The sequence below is a fragment of the Rhinatrema bivittatum genome, chromosome 6, assembly GCF_901001135.1.
Source record: "Rhinatrema bivittatum chromosome 6, aRhiBiv1.1, whole genome shotgun sequence".
Lineage (NCBI taxonomy): Eukaryota > Metazoa > Chordata > Amphibia > Gymnophiona > Rhinatrematidae > Rhinatrema > Rhinatrema bivittatum.
Window position 1 is genome coordinate 331,079,631 of NC_042620.1, and position 21,511 is coordinate 331,101,141.

The window sequence follows — 21,511 nt, forward strand, 5'->3', positions numbered from 1 at the left end:
TTCGGAGGGTGCAAATTTCGCCAGTTCACTTATATGCAGACTTTTTAAAATCAAAATGTTTGCGTGTAAGTTCATGCCCAGTGGCTTCTCTGCAGTTCGCGTAAAAGCTTTTATGCAAACCATCAGACTCGTAACATCGATAAAAAATACGAGCGAAAAAAACGAACAACAAACTGAAAGGAGAATCCAACTCCATGGGGAGTCGGGTGGGATTCCTGAGGACTAACATCTTGCTGTCCTAGGAGAACACCTGTTACAGGTAAGCAACTGCACTTTCTCCTAGGACAAGCAGGATGGTAGTGCTCACATGTGGGTGAGTACCAAGCTCCAGGCTGTCCCCGGCAGCAGGTGAGACCAACAGTCACTGAACAAAGTGCCAACGGGCATAACAACAACTGCGGTGCTGTTGGTCTGGAGGGGACTGTCTGGCTCCAAGCAAGGGTACTAGGCAGGAAGTGTTGGGTTCAGGTCTGGAAGAGATTGCATAGAACGGACTGGCCGAAAGCACTGTCCTGTTGACCATTTTTGTCTAAGCAGTAGTGTGCCGTGAACGTGTGAAGGGAACTCCACATTGCTGCGCGGCAAATTTCGACAACAGGAACCGCTTGCAGATGAGCCACTGACGTTGCCATGGCCCATACAGAGTGAGCTTTGACTCGGTCTGTCAGCTGAAGGCCCGTTTGCGCATAGCAGAAGGCAATGCAATCTGCCAGCCAGTTGGACATAGTCTGTTTACCCACCGCCACCCCCAGCCTATTGGTATCGAAGGACACAAAGAGCTGGATGGATGGCTGTGCATTATAAACAGAGAGCCAGGGCCCTCTTGCAGTCCAAAGTATGAAGAGCCCATTCCCCTGAGTGGGAATGAGGCCTGGGAAAGAAGGTGGTTAAAACAATGGACTGAATGAGTTGGAAATCAGTCACAACCTTAGGCAGGAACTTAGGGTGCATGTGCAAGACCACACGATTATGAAAAAACCTCATGTATGGCGGGCATGTAACCAAGGCCTGAAGCTCTCTGACTTTGCAAGCCAAAGTAATCGCTACTAGGAATATAACTTTCCAGGTGAGGAACTTTGTGTCGCAAGAACACAACAACTCAAAGGGAGGATGCATGAGCCACGCCAGGACAATGTTGAGGTCCCAGGACGCAACATGAGGCCAAAGAGAGGGCTTAAGCTAGAGCAAACCCTCATAAAGCGACCTACTAAAGGCTGCACTGATATGTGTACACCATCGACATCCCAATGGTACGCACTAACAGCGCTAAAATGGACCCTGACTGACAGCCCAGACTCAGAAAGGTGCCACAAGTAGTCCAACAGTTTGGGAAAGAGGCATGTGAATGGATCCAAGTCATGCCCTGCACACCAGGTGGAGAATCTTTTCCATTTCAAACTGTAAGACTTCCTGGTGGAAGGCTTTCTAGAAGCCACCAGCACCCAGGAGACACTGTCCGAAAAGTCCAGGGGCTGAAGAACTAGGTGCTCAACATCCATGCCGTTAGGGCTAACACCCGAAGGTTCGGATGGCGTAGGGTACCCTGGTTCTGAGTTATTAGATTGGGCATGGTCCACAGTCGAATGGGGTCCCTGATTGACAGATCCTGAAGAAGAGGGAACCAGATCTGTTGGGGCCAATAAGGTACAATAAGGATCATGGTCCCTCGTCCTTTTGAAGCTTCAGCAGAGTCTTCAAGAGGAGTGGGAGATGAGGGTATGCAAACAGAAGACCTTTCCCCCAGTGAAGGGAGAAGGCGTCACAGGCCAGATGTCCACCCCCGGTGAGAGGGAGCAGAAGCGGCTCACCTTGTAGTTGTGCGGGGAGGCAAAGAGATCCACATCTGGGGTTCCCCACTGATGAAAAATTCTGGCCACCACCTCCGAATTTAGGGACCACTCATGTGGCTGAAAGGAGCAGCTCATCCTGTCCGCCAGTACATTCAGAGTCCCAGGCAGGTACGTCGCTCGCAGCAACATCCCCTGTGACAGAGCCCAGGACCACACCTGCACCACCTCGTGACAGTGGAGGAATGACCCCGTGCTTCCCTGTTTGTCGATATACCACATTGCAACCTGGTTGTCCCTCCAGATCAGGACTTTCTTACGCATCATCTGGTCCCTAAATGCCCAGAGGGCATAACAGATCGCCCAAAGCTCCAAAAGGTTTATTTGACAGCGGGCTTTGAAAGAGGACCAGAGACCCTGCGTGTGAAGGCCATCCATCTGGGCTCCCCAGCCCTGAGGAGAGGCATTAGTGTTGAGGACCATTTGAGGCCGGGCAGCCTGGAAGGGAATTCCCCGCTCCAAATTGAAGAGGTTTTCCCACCAGGACAGAGGTTCCATGACTGAGAGACAGGTCTTGAGGTCCTGGGAGGCCTGTTGCCACTGAGATTGCAAGGTCCATTGTATCCTCCACATGCACAAGTGGGCAAGAGAGGTAACATGGACAAAAGCCACCATGTGGCCCAGCAAATGGAGCAGAAGGTGAGCAGTCACCCGCTGGCTGCTGTGCACGAAGGTTGCCAATGAGGCGAGAGCAAGAGCCCGATCACAGGGCAGTTTTGCCTGTGCCGTGACCAGCCTGGCTCCTATAAAGACCAGCTGAGGAGATGGGCAGAGGTGAGACTTCGGGTAGTTGATCACAAACCCCAAGGATTGCAGAGTCTGCACCATCAAGGCTAAAGCGCTCAACACCCCTGAGCAGGAGTTGCTCTTGATCAACCAGTCGTCTAAGTACAGGAAGACGTGCACATTACGATGCTTGAGGTACACAGCCACCACCGCTAAGCATTTGGTGAAGACTTGAGGGGCTGAGGTCAATCCAAAAGGCAACACCTTGTACTGGAAAAGAACTGTCCCTGCCATGAAACAAAGGTATTTTCTTGACTGGGGAAGATAGCAATGTGAGTGTAAGCTTCCTTGAGATCGAGGGAGTGGAGCCAGTCTCCTCTTTTGAGGAGGGAGATCAACATGCCCAGAGAGACCATCTTGAACTTTTCTTTTAAAAGAAATATGTTCAATGCCCTGAGGTCGAGAATGGGGCGCAAGCCTCCGTTTCTCTTCGGTATGAGGAAATACCTCAAATAGAACCCTCGGCCCTGCTGAGGGTGAGGAATGGGCTCTACCACTCCTGCTGCGAGTTCTGTCTGAAGTATGACCTGCTGGGCAGACGAACCCCAAAATGGACATGGGGGAGAGTTCTCTGGGAGCTGCCTGAAATTGAGCCAGTACCCCTGACGGACTATGTTAATGACCCATTGGGTCCAAAGTGAAGGTCCCCCAGTGGTGGACGAAGCTGATCAGCCTGCCTCTTGCTGGGGGATCCAGCGCCAGGGGTACATTTGGCTGACTTGTGCTCCCTCACCTCCAGTCAAAAGCCCATGGACAGGACTGGCTGGGGTGCTGGTTGAGGCCTAGGTGCCCACGGTTGATGGGAGCGGCCCCTGGAACTAGTACGCGGCATGTGAGCTTGAAAGGCTGGGGGATAATATTTCCTCTGCCTGTAAAAGGACTTCCTGGAACTTGGCCTGGAAGACTTTCTGACAGAGGAAGGCGCATCTGGAGGGCTGTTGGAGGGTTTCGTGGTGGTCCTTCAACTGAGCACCCGCATCCCATCCCTTATCTCCAAAGAATTTGTCACCTGTGCATCGGAGGTCAGCCAGCTTCTCCTGCACCTCTGGACGGAGGTCAGAAGCCCAGAGCCAGGCCATTCTACGGGCGCCAATGCCCATGGCGACTGCTCAGGCAGTAGTTTCAAACATCGTAGGTGGACCTCACCTCACCTCCTGCCAGCCTTTAAATCTTGCAGGACAATAGCCTAGAGCGACTCCTGCTGCTGCTGCAAGTTCTCCGTGAGGTACTGGATCCGTTTCCAAAGATTCCGGTTGTATTGAGCCATATACAATTGGTAGGCGGCAATACGGGCAATGAGCATAGTGCCCTGAAAGAACTTCCTGCCCAGAGCATTGAGCTCCCTATGTTCCCACCCTGGAGGGGCAGAGGCATGGGTACGGGAGCGCTTGGCCTTTTTAAGGGCAGATTACACTACCACCGACTGGTGGAGGAGATGCCTTTCAAATCCCAAGGCCTGCTGTACCAGATAGGTGGCATTCGCCTTCCTATTGACTGGAGATATGGAGATCGGGTGTTTCCACATCCAAAGGAGAAGGCCCTTAAAGATGTTGTGGATGGGAACTGCCACAATTTCATTGTGAGCGTTGACAAACTGGAGCACTTCCAGCATTTTATGTCGCGCATCCTCCTCTGAAAGAAGTTGGAAAGGAATAGCCTTAGCCATGGCCTGGATGAATCCCACAAAGGAGAGATCCTCTGGGGGGGACCGACACCTTTCCTCCGATGAGGAAAGCATAGAGAGGGGGTCATCTGAGAATTCGAATGAAGACTCCGAGAAATCATCCCCCCATGGGTCATAAGGGCCTTCTTCCTGGCTAAAGCCATCACAGGGCTGGCAAGGGTGAGGCTCACGGAGGATCCTAGCCATGGGCCCCGACGGCTTCAGGGGCACTGAGGGCCCTGTGAAAGGGCCACGGGAGGCCAGAGGGCCCAGGCATAGGCTCAAGGAACCAAGGCCTCGGGAATGCAACACCGGCCACTTCTTCCTCCTCAGACGATCCAATGATAGGCAATGATAGGGATCGCTCCCGAGGGGGGCATTGGTGGCCGTTAGGGAACTAAAGGTCCCTTGGGCACCAGTTGCATTGGGAGGGCACCTATAAGGACGTCCAGGCGCTCAAGTAGAGGCACCAGAATAGATGGCAGAGGCTCCGGCACCAGCATGGGGACCAGTGGTGGGAGCAGCTTGACACTCCTCAGAGCTCTGAGCACCGCGGTCTGCACCCTGCGGTACAACTCCTCCTGAAAGTCTGGTGAGGCCAGGACCGAGGGAGAGGGATGAGGCATCACCAGCTCTTCCTTGGTTCTCTGAGGAGGCTCGGTGCTCAGCACTGATATAGGTGGGGAATGCCTGGGACTCTGGGTATGTTGAAGGATGGGGCCTCCGAGGCACGGGGTCACTTCGGTGGTGGTACTGCAGCCACCGGTACTGCACCGGAGCCACATGCCGACGGTAACCGGTGTCAATGCTTGCAGGATCTCCCACTGTGCTCAGCCCGGTCTTTTCCCAGTGCCAAGGAAGCGAAGGATCCCGATGTCCTGGAAACCAATGACATCATGGAGGACCGATCACCATGCCCTCAATCTTTCGAAGATGCAGAAGGAGTAGCGAGAGGGAGCGCATCGAGGGGCTCCCCTCGACCTCCTGGAGTTGATGACTGACAAGGGTGTGGATGGAGCAGACTTTTAAGAACCGAAAACTTTCCCATCTTGTCAAGGCGCGCACGACGGACTTTGGAGGTCATCTGGTCTCACAGCTGACACCCTCAGACAACGTGCGAAGCCCCCAGGCAGAGGATACAAACCTCATGCGGATACGTGATGGACATGGCCCACTGGCACTGGGGGCACCGACAAAATCTGGATGACGTCATAAAAATTCCCAACGCGGTCGATGACCGGCGGTCAGCGGGATGTCGGGAATTGACTGCGAAGCAGCAGAAAAAGGGGTTTTGAACCTACCGCGCTGAGGAGGCACTGACCGCGAATGGGGACCCAACAATGGGACAAGAAAAATACTCAATGTTTACAAGAAAAACAAGAAAGAAGCAGAGCTCCACTAACTGCGAGGCAACTGCACCACGGAAAAAGAGAAACCGAGGGGGGACCTCGCGGGGATGGCGGCATGCTCAGTCTGCTGGTCAAAGCTTCTAGATTCTTTGACAAAAGTTTTCCCGTGCCAGGCTCCATTGGATGATGTCACCCCCATGTGAGGACTAACACCCTGCTGTCCTAGGAGAGAAGCCTAGATCGGGGAGAGATGATGCAGGGAACAGAACTCAAGAGGGCTTAAAGCAGTTGAATGCATTTCTAACCAACTGGAGGGAAGATTACTCTTTCAGTATCCATCTTTTTACCATAGATTTGCAGTTGAATGGTTTGCAAAAGGCACACATTTTCTATTTAGTACTTTATTCATGGGGCATTTGCTTACTGCGTCCCGCAGGACCATGCTACTTCTGCCCGTATGGTATTTAAGACTGCAGGCTCCGATTGTTATGTTATTACCTCGCAGTTGGAAAGTTCACAAATATCTTTTCAGCGAGATATTTGATTTGTCTATATTAAACCTAACCACATATTGGGTCTTTGGTACCCATAATGTGGCTCTGTTACAGCACCAAACGTTTTAACTGGCATAAATGTATAATGAGGCTTACAACATCAGCTCTAAGGTTAAATGTACACAACTGAATTTGGCACGTTTTATGGCAAAGAACGAGGATCATCGGTCCTCCATTGTCTGCTGCCCACCTGACACAGTGCATCAGGAAGCATGGGCACTACAGGGAAAGGCCTAGCAGTGTACGGAGGAAATCCAGTGTCGAGGGGGAAAAAGGGGGGGTCAAATGATTTGGTCAAAGTCATGCAGTGAATGGCACAGAAAGGATTTCAACGTGGGTCTATAAGTTGGACAGCCTTGTGCTCCGACCACTAAGCCACGCTGCCAAGAAAAAAAAAATCTCTCTCCATAAAAATGATTTAACCGAGAAAAGGAAATAAAACATTACTTTGCTGCTATAAAAATAACTTCTTCATGCCTCCAGATGCTCCGTCCTCCTGAAGCAGAAAAACAATTTCTTTCTTATTCTGAGCACATCCAAGAGCTGGAGCCCCCAGAGGGAGATAAAAGTAATAAAGAAGAGTTTTTGTGTTATAATAAACAGCCAGAGGTCACATGTTATCATCCCAAACTGACTGCATTACAAACATCCTCCAAATGTACTGGCGCACGTGTCCAGCGGAGGCGTTCTGCAAGGGCCAGCTCCCAGAGCTGGATTCCATGTCAAGAAATGTGTTACGTCTCGACCTGAATGCTAGAACGTTTAAACAAGTACAGGCAGGGAACTAGTTGCCAATCGCTTTGGAAAATATTGGCGCTGCGACTGAAATCTGTGCTGATAACTCAGACTGTGGTTTATTTAACATAAAACAGGTGGATTACTGTGATGTTCATCGGGGAATAAGGCATCAGGTTTCGCTTGGACTACGAGCGAGGTTTTCCACTTTGTAGAAGGGACCCCTGGGGATACAATGAGGAGAATCGGTGTTGTTAAGCATAGTCAGTTTCTTATTTAGTGCTCAGAGATGTGGCATGTGGAATGCACTTAGACCACTTCTTGGCATCAGATAATGGCCATCCAGCACCCTGAACTGACGAGCAATATCTTGCAGCACACTACTGCATGGACCTTAACCCAAGTGCGTTTGAAGCAATAGCCCAAAGCACGTGATCCATAAGCCAGTCAGGTTGCAGGGATTTTTAAACTTGTTTTGTAAAGCTAGGAAGGGATTTTTAAGCTGAGAAAGAGATGTGGATGGGAATACTGAATGGGCCATACAGTCTTTATCTGCTGTCCTGTTCTCTGATTCTGTGTTTCTATCTCATTGCAGCTGCTATTAAGGAATCATAACATCATCAGGAAATTCTATTGTGTATAACATGGAAGATTTTTTTTTTTCCTCTCACAAGATTTAGACCAGGAGTGGCCAACTCAGGTCCTTGAGAGCCATAGGCTTGGTTTTCAGGACACCAATGGAAGCAGTGCCTGCAAATCTCTCTCATGCATATTCATTGTGGATATCCTGAAAACCTGCACCGTTTGTGGCTCTCAAGAACTGCAGTTGGCCATCCTTGATTTAGACTATCTCCAGTTTCATATACAGTGAAAGAAGGGAGGCCAGAAGTGGTATAGTGAAAGGTGGCAAAGAGCAATGTATGGAGAATAACAAAGAAATGGCAGAAATATTAAACAAATACTTCAATTCAGTAGTCACTAAAGAAGACCCTAGAGAAGGACCGTTGCTGGTTAGCAAGACAGTAGAAGGGGATGGAGTAGATGAAACTCCGTTTACAGAAGAGAATATAATGGAGGAGCTAGGAAAACTGAAAGTGTCAAAGCCATGGGGCCAGATGAGATATACCGCGGGAGCTCAGAGACGTGCTGGCAGATCCACTGAATGACCTGTTCAATAGGTCCCTGTAATCGGGAGTGGGTGCCTGGGATTGGAGAAGAGCAGTGGTGATCCTGCGTCACAAGAATGGTAGCAGAGAGGAGGCTGGAAACTACAGGCCGGTTAGCCTCACATCAGTGGAGGGAAAATTAATGGGGCCGCTGCTGAAGGAAAGGAGAGTGAACTATCTACAGTCCATTGGATTGCTGGACCCAAGTCAGCATGGAGTCACCAGGGGAAGGTACTATCAGACAAATCTGTTTGATTGTCTGATCTTTTTTGATTGAGCGACTAGAGAATTGGATTGAGGAAGAACATTTGATGTAATCTACTTGAATTTCAGCAAAGCTTTTTATATGGTCCCAAATTGGAAACTTGTGAATAAAATGAGAAGCTTGGGAGCGCCAAGGTGGTGGTGTGGATTACAAACTGGTTGACTGATAGGAGACAGTGCGTGATGGTAAATGGAACCTGCTCTGAAGAGAGAACGGTGTTAAGTGGAGCGCCACAGGGATCAGTGTTGGGACCGGTTCTGTTCAATATCTTTGTGAGTGACCTGGCGAAAGGGATAGAAGGTAAAGTTTGTCTGTTTCTGGATGTTACTAAGATCTGCAACAGAGTGGACATGCCTGAAGGAGCAGAGAGAATGAAGAATTATTTAAGAAAGCTTGAAGAGTGGTTGAAGATTTGTCAGCTGGGATTCAATGCCAAGAAGTGCAGAGTCCTGCATCTGGGGTGCAGTAATCTAAAAGAACTGTATATGATGGGGGGGTGAAAGACTGATGTGCATGGACCAAGAGAGAGATCTTGTAGTGTCTGGTGATTTGAAGGTGGCAAAGCAATGTGACAAGATGATAGCTAAAGCCAGAAGAATGCTGAGCTGCATAGAGAGAGGAATAACCAATAAGAAAAAGGAGGTGATGATGCCCTTATAAGGGTTCTTGGTGAGGCCTCACCTGTCCTGGAGTACTGTGTTCAGTTCTGGAGCCTGTATCTCAAGAAGGATAGAGACAAGATGGAGGCGGTCCAGAGAAGGGAGACTATAATGGTGTGTGGTCTGTATCGGAAGACCTATGAGGATGAAGGATCTGAATATATATATATACCCTGGAAGAGAGGAGGAGCAGGAGAGCTATGATACAGACCTTCTAATACCTGAAAGGTTTAATGATGCATGAACTTCAAAACTTTTCTGTTGGAAAGAAAACAATAGAACTAGAGAACACGAAATGAAACTCTGGGGAGGTGACTTAGAAGCAACGTCAGGAAATATTTCTTTACGGAAAGGGTGGTGGATGCCTGGAATGCCCTTCCGGAGGAGGTGGTGAAGAAGAGAACAGTCAAATAATTCAAAGGGGCAGGGGATAAACACTGTGGATCCCTAAAGGCTAGAGGATGGGAATGAGAAAAATGTGCAAGGGGGTAACTTGCTGGTGCGGCAGTTAAAATCCTTTGCAGAAGACATAGGATTACTATCTTTAACCAATAAGCCTTGATGCTTTTAATGCAACGGCAACATTGTTCCTCACTTAGATGGCTAGAGGACGGAAATGGATAGTGTGCGGGTGGGTAAATTGCTGGTGCAGCAGTTACTACCCTTAACAGAAGCTCCCTGCTTAGATGGCAGGGAGGACATGAGGAACTGATTTCAGACAACAACCGAGGGTCCCGACTTCTACAGTCTGGAATACTGATACACAGACATAAGGGAAAAAGCACAGGACTGCTTCTACGGCCAAGTCTTAAAGGAAATGAAGACAGCGTGCAATGGGGGTAACTTAATGGTGCATCAGTTACTACCCTTAGCAGAAAGCATGGAGATTACTACCCTTAACCAATAAGCCTTGATGCTTTAAATGCAACTGAAACATTGCTCCCCACTTCAACAGCAGGAAAAGGGAAATTGGGTCCGAGGTGTTTAAAATCATGAGAGGTCTTGAACAAATAGATGTATTCGGTTGCTTATACTTTCGGATAATAGGACTAGGGGGCACTCCATGAAGTTAGCAAGTAGCACATTTAAGACTAATCGGAGAAAATTCTTTTTCACTCAATGCACAATTAAGCTCTGGAATTTATTACCAGAGGATGTGGTTAGTGCAGTTAGTGTAGCTGGGTTTAAAAAAGGTTTGGATAAGTTCTTGGAGGAGAAGTCCATTACCTGCTATTAATCAAGTTGACTTAGGGAATGGCCTCTGCTATCCCAGTAATTTGGGATCTTCTTGGTGTTTGGGTGCTTGCCGGGTTCTTGTGACTTGGATTGGCCACTGTTGGAAACAGGATGCTGGGCTTGATGGACCCTTGGCCTGACCCGGCATGGCATGGTCTTATGTTCTTAACAACCAAGAGGGCCCCCCAATGTCTATGGTCTGGGGCACTGATGCGCAGACATAAGGGAAAAAGCACAGGACTGCTTCTATGGCCAAGTCCATAAGCAAGTCAAGTCAAGCAATATATGAATTTTCAAGAAAGCTCATCACCCAGAAAAAATATTACTAGCTGAAATTTGTATGAGTATCATAAGGTTTGGGGATAACTGCACAGAGCGACAGTTACAACCCTTAAAAGAAATATGGGAGTAACCTGTATAGAGAGGCAATTGCTACCTTAAGATTGCTGGGCAGGCTGGATGGACCATTTGGACCTTTTCTGCTATGTTATGTTATATTCCGTCATGAATTCTGTGTTCGGGCTATCACTGCACTGGCTCCAGTATCTTGTCTGTAGGATGCAATACCTAATTTAAAGGACCCCCAAATCCCTTCTCCCATTTTACATTTTGTGTCATTCATTTCATTCGGTGTTGCAAAAACCTGCTTAACACCCCCCCATCTGTGCTTTGCAGCAAATCAAAAGTCGGCACTTTCCAATAACTCATCTCGTCCACGCGGTCCCAGCTTCCCGTTTGCATCTGCCCTGCTGCATCCCTCGCCAGCGTGGTACCCTCGCTCTGTAAACATTTACTCTCCCTCTCTCTCTTTGGCTTTTCCATTTCACCTTGTTTTTTTTTTTATTTTGTCTCCCTTTCTTTTTTGTTTCACTTAAAACTATATAAAAAGATACTTTGATTAAAAACGTAATATGCATTTAAATACATCCTAGGAAACTCCAGGGAAAGAAAGCACCGAGAGGAACACCACGTCTGGAAGCCCCTCTACAAGGCGTACGTGGTGGGATCTCTAGGCCATCCAGAGGGAACTTGGCCGTACAGATGTGGGACGCTCGCAAGAATGACTCGCACATCACATTTCAGCTAAACCACAAAGCATATCTGAGTACGAGTCAAAGCCATCCAGAGGCAACAATATTTGAAGTGTTTGGCTAGGGTCTTGAGCAGCAGTTATTCAGCAGTGAGTAATGCTTCCAAAAGCCCAGAACATTGCTTGCTTTTTTTTTTCTTTTTTTAAATTAAATCCAAAAAAAAAAAAATATATATATATATATATATGAGCAGAACCAAATATTTGTAACCTGCAACCTGCAATGTGGGTAGCAAATCTTGAACATTAACGTTAACTGTTTTTTGCAGTGTAAATACAAAAATACCAAAAAAAAAAAAAAAAGCAGTATATCAAATTTCTAAAAATGAATGAATGATCAATAAACTTATTTGAAAACCATTCAATGTTAAATTATATTCAATTTCAAGAATGTACCCAAAATGTGAGTGAAAACCGCCGTGTTCATAACGTCGCTGCACAAAGCGGAAGGGAAGCACTTAGATATCTTTTTGCATGTTCTGTTGTAAGTGGTACAGTGCATAGCTTCTTTTTTTCATTGCCTTTTGCAGTGTAAATACAGATTAGATCTCCAGCTGGCATCTAGTATCACGACCAGCAGGGCAGGCGCTGGACAAAACGTGCCTGGGGTGAGTGTTGGGTTTGGCACTCAGCAGACTGACTCAAAAGGGGGGTAAGCTTGGCGCCTGGGGGAGATCAGCCTGCATGTCCAGCCCTTGTGACAGCCTTGCAACCAGTACAGCTCCCCTGCAGTCAGGCAGAATGCCCCATCTACCACTGTTTGGCACTGGGTGGATGTCAAAACCATTTCCCAGAATTCATAGACACGTCTCCCAAATCACCCCCCCCGGAGGCATCCAAAGCAGCTAAGCACCTTATTCCTCACCAGAGTCTATAACGGCATCACGTTCTTAAATACAAGGACTGCCTCCGCATCTCGGCAGAATGGCACCACACAATCACACGTGCTAGCAATTCTGCAGGGCGAGAGAGAAAGAGGAGCAGCAGGCCTTTAACCCTGAAGTAAGGCAAAAGCAGGTGAAATCCGGGGCATCCCCCCCCCCCGGAGAAACCGCCAAGTTGCTTATTTTGGCTCCGCTAACGTCAGTGGCACAGAGTACGCCTCGTGACGAATCCGCCGGGCAGCTTGTTGGTCGGCCTGCACCTGGGAGCCACGAGGAGGACCCACCGCCGGCGCGTTGCTGCTTGACAAAGGCGCCGCGCTACATAAGCGGAGACTTCTCGGAGACACGACGATACCTTGAGCACCAGAGCAGAACAGCCCCGGAGCGGTAAAAACACACTAAATACCGTACTCACTATTCACGTCCAGCGTAAAGGTGACCGTTTCATACAGGCCATACCGGGTGTTGCTCAGAACCATACTGTAGTTGCCAGAGTCCTTTTCTCTCACGTTATATATGTTTAGTCTGTATCTAACGTGACCTTGTTTGTAGCACGTGTGATTCTGTCCAATTAGCTGGCCATCTTTGTACCTGTATGAGAGGATAAAAAGTCCATTTCAAATTTTTGTAAGGCAAAACAAACAAAATTTTTTTTTTTTTTTTTGTGGACATTCAGTGTTTATCTCTCAAAGAAAAAAAAATCTAGCAAAGGTAATACAAAAAAAAAAAAAAAAAAGGGGAACATTTTGGCCAAGTAGTAGTGCAGTGTGGCCTGCTATACTCCCCGTTTCCCCTCCCCCGGCTTTCTAACAGGCCGATGCAATAAGCTGAGCGTTAAAAAACCCCAAAACAAACTGTGAGCTGGTTTCCAGTGCACGTTTTAACTCTCAATGCAGCAAGCTAATGATATGCAAATACACTGGGAGTTTAAAAAAAAAAAAAAACAAACCCAAAATTTTAAAATGTGCGCTTGGCATCAGCACAACCTACAACCTACTTATAAAATAAAGGTAGGGGGTGATTTAGGTAGGGCTGGGGGGCAGGTTAGGTAGGGGAACAGAGGGGAACGTGGGGGAGGGGGGCGGAAGGAAAGTTCCCTCCGAGGCCGTTCCGATTTCGGAGCGGCCTCGGAGGGAACGGGGAAAGCCATCGGGACTCCCCTAGGGCTCGGCGCGCACAAGGAGCACAAGTGTGCACCCCCTTGCGCGCGCCGACCCCGGATTTTATAACATGCACACGTTATAAAATCGGGCGTAGATTTGCGCGTGCCGGGTTGCGCACACAAATCTACGCCCGCGCGTAGCGACTAAAATGTGGCTCAAAGTGCATGGGTCAGTTTTTTAACATTATTTTTCTGGGTTTTTTTTTTAACCAATTTAAGTGCCAGTGCAGTAACTCCGTCTCTGAGCTGGAGTGAAGTTTTCCAGCGCTGGGGAAATGACAGCCGACCCAACACGCTGCTCTGCGTGGGGAAGTAATGCTTCTCAAGGCGGGACCGCCATGCAAGGACGCCGAGTATTGCTCCCATTTTTACGACGTTCATTTTGGGGCCTGGCACTTCTCGCCGCACTGGCGGTAAAAGTTTACACTCTCACGAAACGCGCCCCGAACCGCAGGCAACGAGGGCGCGCGGGCCAGGACGCACCTTTCTGCACCAGGCCCCCTAAATTGCGTCTGGCGTCCTTTCTCTTTTTTTTGGAACAACAGAGGGGGCCTTGCTTGCCTATTCCTTTCTGTTTACTGCACTTAAGCTTCCCCCTATTCGAGATCTTTGAAGGCCACAGCAGGGTACCTGTGGGAAGGGGTCCTGAGACATCTCAGAGCCTTGGCTATTTACGTTGCCTTGGAGCCTGCTAGAGGTGCCCACGCACTGTACTCGACTGCTTGCCCTCCCACCATCATGGGAAGAAGTCTGCCAGCCTGGATGGCCAACGAACCGAACCCCAAGCCCTCCTGCACTGCAAGCCACAGGGTGAGCAAAGGGTTTCTGCTTGACTTTGGCTGAAAGGCTGAAGCAGTTAAGATTTGTGACTCAAGACAAGGAAATAAACCTTCTCCCTCCTCTGCTAAGGTGCTCTCTGTGCGCAGTTTAGATCACTTAACTCAGTCGCTTAGGAGGGTGATATAGCCATTAGGGATGTGAATCGTTTTTCAACGATTAAAATTATCGTCCGATAATGTTTATATCGTCTTAAATCGTTATAGATCACGATACAATAGAAATTCTAACGATTTATCGTTAAAAATCGTTAAATCGTGTTAGTGCGCACTAACTCGAGTTAGTGCGCACTAACTCCCCGTTAGTGCGCACTAACTCGATTTAGTGCGCACTAACTGAAAATGATACAAATAAACACTTTCCAGGTCACTGAAGGTCAGTTAGGAATGAATATGTGTTCCTATTGGCTGGCTGCCCTCTTATCTATTGATATTACCAAGGTTACCACTGAGGTGATGGTTGGGGGGATGGGAAATGGAACTGGAAACTAACGAACACCAACAGAAAATGAAACAAAGTGTTCACACTTCCCAGGTCAGTAAAGGTCACTTAGGAATGAATATGTATGTATGTATTCCTATTGGCTGGCTGTGCTCTTATCTATTGATGTTACCAATATGGTTGGGGGGATGTGAAATGGAAACAGTTGGAAGCTTGACAAAAAAAGTAATGTAATGATCAGCACTCACGTGACTAGAACTTGTTTGTTTATTATTTTTGTTAGCAGGCACCTGAAATGCTAGTGCATGTTGAATTTGCCAATCACTGTGCATTTTAGAAAGGTGGTCCTGGCTGGAACTGTACACAGTTCAAATATATGTAATTGATTGTTGGTAAGTGTATTTTTTAAGTACCCACACTGGCACCAGTATGTTTACTTTTCCTCCTACTTAACTCACTAGCTCAGTTTTGTAAGAAGGGCTTCTCTGCTTGTGTGTTGTTTTTGTTTGGTGTGAGGAGAGCAGAAACATCAGATCTTTATTCAATCTACTACAGTCATCTCTTACAGTGCCCTATCCCTATTAATACCAGGAGTGTTGTGATCTTCCTGCACACAGTGCCCTAACCCTGATACCAGTCTGAGACAGCTCCCTCCCTGCATTACTAGTGAGAGGCTGGCTTCACAGACAGGGGGGAGCTGCCTGACCCTCACTCCTGACTTCCCCCATGTCCCAGCTAGTGAATGGTGTGTGGGTGAGGGGGGGGGGGGGAGGATGGTGAAGTCTGAGACAGCTCCCTCCCTGCATTACTAGTGAGAGGCTGGCTTCGCAGACAGGGGGGAGCTGCCTGACCCTCACTCCTGACTTCCCCCATGTCCCAGCTAGTGAATGGTGTGTGGGTGAGGGGGGGGGGGGGAGGATGGTGAAGTCTGAGACAGCTCCCTCCCTGCATTACTAGTGAGAGGCTGGCTTCACAGACAGGGGGGAGCTGCCTGACCCTCACTCCTGACTTCCCCCATGTCCCAGCTAGTGAATGGTGTGTGGGTGAGGGGGGGGGGGGAGGATGGTGAAGTCTGAGACAGCTCCCTCCCTGCATTACTAGTGAGAGGCTGGCTTCACAGACAGGGGGGAGCTGCCTGTCCCTCACTCCTGACTTCCCCCATGTCCCAGCTAGTGAATGGTGTGTGGGTGAGGGGGGGGGGGTGGATGGTGAAGTCTGAGACAGCTCCCTCCCTGCATTACTAGTGAGAGGCTGGCTTCACAGACAGGGGGGAGCTGCCTGACCCTCACTCCTGACTTCCCCCATGTCCCAGCTAGTGAATGGTGTGTGGGTGAGGGGGGGGGGGAGGATGGTGAAGTCTGAGACAGCTCCCTCCCTGCATTACTAGTGAGAGGCTGGCTTCGCAGACAGGGGGGAGCTGCCTGACCCTCACTCCTGACTTCCCCCATGTCCCAGCTAGTGAATGGTGTGTGGGTGAGGGGGGGGGGGGGAGGATGGTGAAGTCTGAGACAGCTCCCTCCCTGCATTACTAGTGAGAGGCTGGCTTCACAGACAGGGGGGAGCTGCCTGTCCCTCACTCCTGACTTCCCCCCATGTCCCAGCTAGTGAATGGTGTGTGGGTGAGGGGGGGGGGGGTGGATGGTGAAGTCTGAGACAGCTCCCTCCCTGCATTACTAGTGAGAGGCTGGCTTCGCAGACAGGGGGGAGCTGCCTGACCATCACTCCTGACTTCCCCCATGTCCCAGCTAGTGAATGGTGTGTGGGTGAGGGGGGGGGGGGGAGGATGGTGAAGTCTGAGACAGCTCCCTCCCTGCATTACTAGTGAGAGGCTGGCTTCACAGACAGGGGGGAGCTGCCTGACCCTCACTCCTGACTTCCCCCATGTCCCAGCTAGTGAATGGTGTGTGGGTGAGGGGGGGGGAGGATGGTGAAGTCTGAGACAGCTCCCTCCCTGCATTACTAGTGAGAGGCTGGCTTCACAGACAGGGGGGAGCTGCCTGTCCCTCACTCCTGACTTCCCCCATGTCCCAGCTAGTGAATGGTGTGTGGGTGAGGGGGGGGGGGTGGATGGTGAAGTCTGAGACAGCTCCCTCCCTGCATTACTAGTGAGAGGCTGGCTTCACAGACAGGGGGGAGCTGCCTGACCCTCACTCCTGACTTCCCCCATGTCCCAGCTAGTGAATGGTGTGTGGGTAAGGGGGGGGGGGGAGGATGGTGAAGTCTGAGACAGCTCCCTCCCTGCATTACTAGTGAGAGGCTGGCTTCACAGACAGGGGGGAGCTGCCTGACCCTCACTCCTCCGGGGTATTGTGATCTTCCTGCACACAGTGCCCTATCCCTGATACCAGGGGTGTTGTGATCTTCCTGCATGCAGTGCCCTATCCCTATTAATACCAGGAGTGTTGTGATCTTCCTGCATGCAGTGCCCTATCCCTATTAATACCAGGAGTGTTGTGATCTTCCTGCATGCAGTGCCCTATCCCTGATATCGGGATGTGTGCAAGAAGATCACAACACCCCCGGTATCAGGAATAGGGCACTGTGTGCAGGAAGATCACAACACCCCCAGTATCAGGAATAGGGCACTGTGTGCAGGAAGATCACAACACCCCTGGTATTAGGGATAGGGCACTGTGTGCAGGAAGATCACAACACTCCTGGTATTAATAGGGATAGGGCACTGTGTGCAGGAAGATCACAATACCCCTGGTATCAGGGTTAGGGCACAAGTTCTAGTCACATTGACTGATCACATTACTTGTTTTGTCAAGCTACCAACTGTTTCCATTTCCCATCCCCCATATACTGTCAGTAGGAAACTTGGTAACATGAATAAATAAGAGGGCAGCCAATAGGAATACATATTCATTCCTAAACTGACCTTAACTGACCTGAAAAGTGTCAAATTGTATCATTTTCAGTTAGTGCGCACTAACTCCCCGTTAGTGCGCACTAACTCGAGTTAGTGCGCACTAACTCGAGTTAGTGCGCACTAATCGGAAAAAAACGATTTTTAACGATTTTTTAACTAAAAAATCGTGCCTAAGACGATTTTCTTGCCCTGCCACACGATTTCTATCGTTAAGACGATATGGAAAACGATTCACATCCCTAATAGCCATGTGCTCCTGGGCCTGGATATCTCTGGAAAGGAAGTCTCTCAGTCTCTCAGCTCCTGGCTCCTCTGTCCCTTGTTGGGATTTTACATGTAGCTCGGCTATGAAGCAAAAATAGCTGTCTTCTTTCTATTTCCTCAGAGTGCAGACCTATGTCTCTCCCTCTCGATAATTAGCTCTTCAGGAGAAGAACTGATTGCAGAGCTGTCAGATACATTCCTCTCTTCCTGACTCCTGGCTCCAACTCCTGACCATCCCCGCCCCCACACACACAGACAGATCCAGCCATATTGTGCCTTTTCTACCTTAAATGGTCTCCCAGCATTCCTTTGGCTGCCTCCTCGGCTGGCTATGTAGTGCTGTTCTCTGAGCAGGCTAAACAGTACAGCCTTCTTCCCAACTTGTTAACACTGTGAGTGCTGGATGCTGGTTTTTGCAGAACATTTATCATTCACAAGAAAGCACACAGGGGTTTTTGATGTATTTTTATATTTCTCTACTTTGGCTGCAGGGGCTTGCAGTCTCTACAGAACTGAAAACCCTTTTTTGGCAGATCCAAAACATTTCACTCGGATTTAGACTGCCGCACAGTCCACATTGTAAGGCTCCAACACATGATAAGCTCGTGGGGGCAGGAGCCTGGTTTATAGTAGCTTGCTATACCTGTATTATGCATCCTGAAACCGCATGCTCCCATAGGACCAGCAGCAAATCATAATTTGTCAGAAATGCAGCTCACAGTAATTATGTGAAAAGTAACTAGCAATTTAAAAGTCACTTTCTCCTTCATGGGGTGAACAGCTCTACATTTTCGCACTGTACACCCACAGGCAGTGCCTCTAAACAAGTTTTTCAGTTCATTTGGTTGAAGATAAAAAAAAAAAAACCTATAAAGAAACCTGCATTATGAGGTGAGAATGTCAACTTTTAGAACCCAAAGGCTAACTGTGTTCTTTGGGGGGGGGGAAAAAAGTTCCACTGTCTTCAGAGCTATCCCAGAAGCAGATGTGTAGATTCTGCAATGTCACTGGCAGCCATACTCGTGGGGAGGATAAGCCATGAAGAATGAACGGCGGTCACACAACGCACAGCAGGTAATAATGACACCATCAGGGCTGGCCCGGTAGCACGTGGGTAGGGGTGCACGCACCGCCATGCAGGAGATCTGGATTTGATTCCTGACTCAAAATATAAACCGAACGGAGTCCGTTCAGGGGGTGACTCCCAAAAAGGTGAGTGGACCTCATTGGAAAGCATGTGGAGACGAACGTCACGATTTAAACATGTGCACCCCAGAGGAAAGGCGACATGAGGGAGGTAAGATCAAGGCATTTAAATGTCTCCAAGGAATACATGCACAAGAGGTGGGAGACTCTTTCAATGGAAAGGAGGCTCTGGAACGAGGATGCATGGGATGGGGGTGACAGGAGCCCTCTAAGGAAATATTTCTTTACAGAGAGGGGGGTGGATGCATGGAACGGCCTCCCTGCGCAGGTGGTGAAGAGAAGGAAGCAAGGGCCCAGCACGGGAGGTCTCTGAGGAAGTAATAGGGAGTGCAGAGCTGAACCAGGGGTAGAGGAATGCCTTTTCGGTTGGGGGGGGGGGGGGGGGGGAGGAACCAAACTCTGTCCCAGCTCTGCCCTAACCTCCGCCCACGTTCCCACTGCCAATGGTTCACTTTGCATTTACAGTTAATGTCATTCTGTCTTACAAACATTCTTGCAATGAATGGCAGAGGATAATTATTCATTTCCAGACCAATTCAATGCTTGGTGCTAGAAAGCCAGACCTAGTGGTACTAGAAGTGTCAGTGCTAAGTGACTATTCTGGCTATGCATGCAATTGCAGAGAGAGAAGATCATCTAGTGCCAAGAGATGCCATCAAAGAGTAAAAACCTGGCCTAAAGATTACAGAGTCATTTATTTGTTTGTGCTGAAAAGAACTTCCAAGCTCACCTCACTATGTTGCCTGCATGTATAAACACTTTAACAAGCTTCAGAAAGGAGCTGTTTGGCACAAAGCAAGAATTAAGAAAAGCACTAGCAGTAAATCTGAGAGACTGCGATCAGACCCAGCATACTGTACCCTGAGAGTTAAGAGAAGTCCATTCCTGTCGCTGTATGCGCAAGACAAAACCCAATACAAATCCTGTACTTCCAGATCTGTAAATGTATACTTTGTGATCACAGCCCCACTTCCACACACACATCCCTCTAACAATGGGGTCAGAGAAGGATATTTTCTCCTACACCTCACCATACAAAAAACCCCCAAAGATTTCCTCCACTACCAGGCACATTGTGAAAAAATTCAAAATCCTGGAAAAATAACACTCAAAAAGCAACAACTCTACCTACGATTAGGCAGCACTGCAAATATTAACACTCGGTCCTAGAACACCAATACACCTCCTGTTGGGAAAACTAGAAAATGAGACGTTTTGAGGCTGCTGAGCCTTTTTCTTTCTTGTGGGTTGGTGGGTAGAGGTGGGGACAGGAGGGAGAAAGAGAGCGCAACAGGAGGAGGAATGGGGGCAGGAAGAAGAGAGCAAGATGAGGAGTGGGAGCAGGGAAGAGGGAGGCCAAAGGGAGATGAGGGGGGGATGGAACAAGAGGTGACAGTAAGAGGAGGGTGGAAATGGGGGAGGGATGTGAGGGTGCTGACGGGGGGATGAGGGATAGGCTCTGAAAGGATCAGAAGGAAACTTCTGGGACAGAAAACAAAAAACCCAAGGGTACAGTAAAACCAGGGTGACTGCTTCTGTTATGCAAACTAGGTGGTTGCCTAGTAGAGATGTGAATCGTGTGATCGATCGTCTTAACGATCGGTTTCGGCTGGGAGGGGGAGGGAATCGGATCGTCACAGTTTGGGTTTTTTAAATATCGTGTAAATCGTGTAAATCGAAAACCGGCACACTAAAACATCCCTAAAACCCACCCCGACCCTTTAAAATAAATCCCCCACCCTCCCGAACCCCCCCAAAATGCCTTAAATTACCTGGGGTCCAGTGGGGGGGGAGGGGAAGGGGGAGGACGGAAAAACCGGCACACTAAAACAACCCTAAAACCCACCCCGACCCTTTAAAATAAATCCCCCACCCACCCAAACCCCCCCAAAATGCCTTAAATTACCTAGGGTCCAGTGGGGGGGGGGGGAGGGGAAGGGGGAGGACGGAAAAACCAGCACACTAAAACAACCCTAAAACCCACCCCGACCCTTTAAAATAAATCCCCCACCCTCCCGAACCCCCCCCCAAAATGCCTTAAATTACCTGGGGTCCAGAGGAAGGGTCCCGGTGTGATCTTTTACTCTCGGACCTCCGTGCATTGTAGAAATGGCGCCGGCGCTACCTTTGACCTGTCATATGACAGGTCAAAGGTAGCGCCATTTTGTTTTTTTGTCCCCCGACGTCAGGAGCGTAGGAGAACGCTCCCGGACCCCCGCTGGACCCCCAGGGACTTTTGGCCAGCTTGGGGGGGGCCTCCTGACCCCCACAAGACTTGCCAAAAGTCCAGCGGGGGTCCGGGAGCGATCTCCTACTGCGAATCGTTTTTCCGTACGGAAAATGGCGCCGGCCATACACCGTATAGCCGGCACCATTTTCCGTACGGAAAAATGATTCGACTGCAGGAGGTTGTTCCGGACCCCCGCTGGACTTTTGGCAAGTCTTGTGGGGGTCAGGAGGCCCCCAAGCTGGCCAAAAGTCCCTGGGGGTCCAGC

At 49.2% G+C, this 21,511-nt stretch overlaps 1 protein-coding gene across 1 annotated transcript in view; it reads right to left on the bottom strand.

Annotated features, from left to right (window-relative positions):
* Window positions 1-21,511, bottom strand: part of LOC115094728 (vascular endothelial growth factor receptor kdr-like) — a 311,596-nt gene that overhangs the window by 166,693 nt on the left and 123,392 nt on the right. Inside the window, exon 9 of the mRNA XM_029607986.1 lies at window positions 12,650-12,825. Coding sequence (XP_029463846.1) covers window positions 12,650-12,825 — 176 coding nt within the window. The remainder of the gene's footprint in view (window positions 1-12,649; window positions 12,826-21,511) is intronic.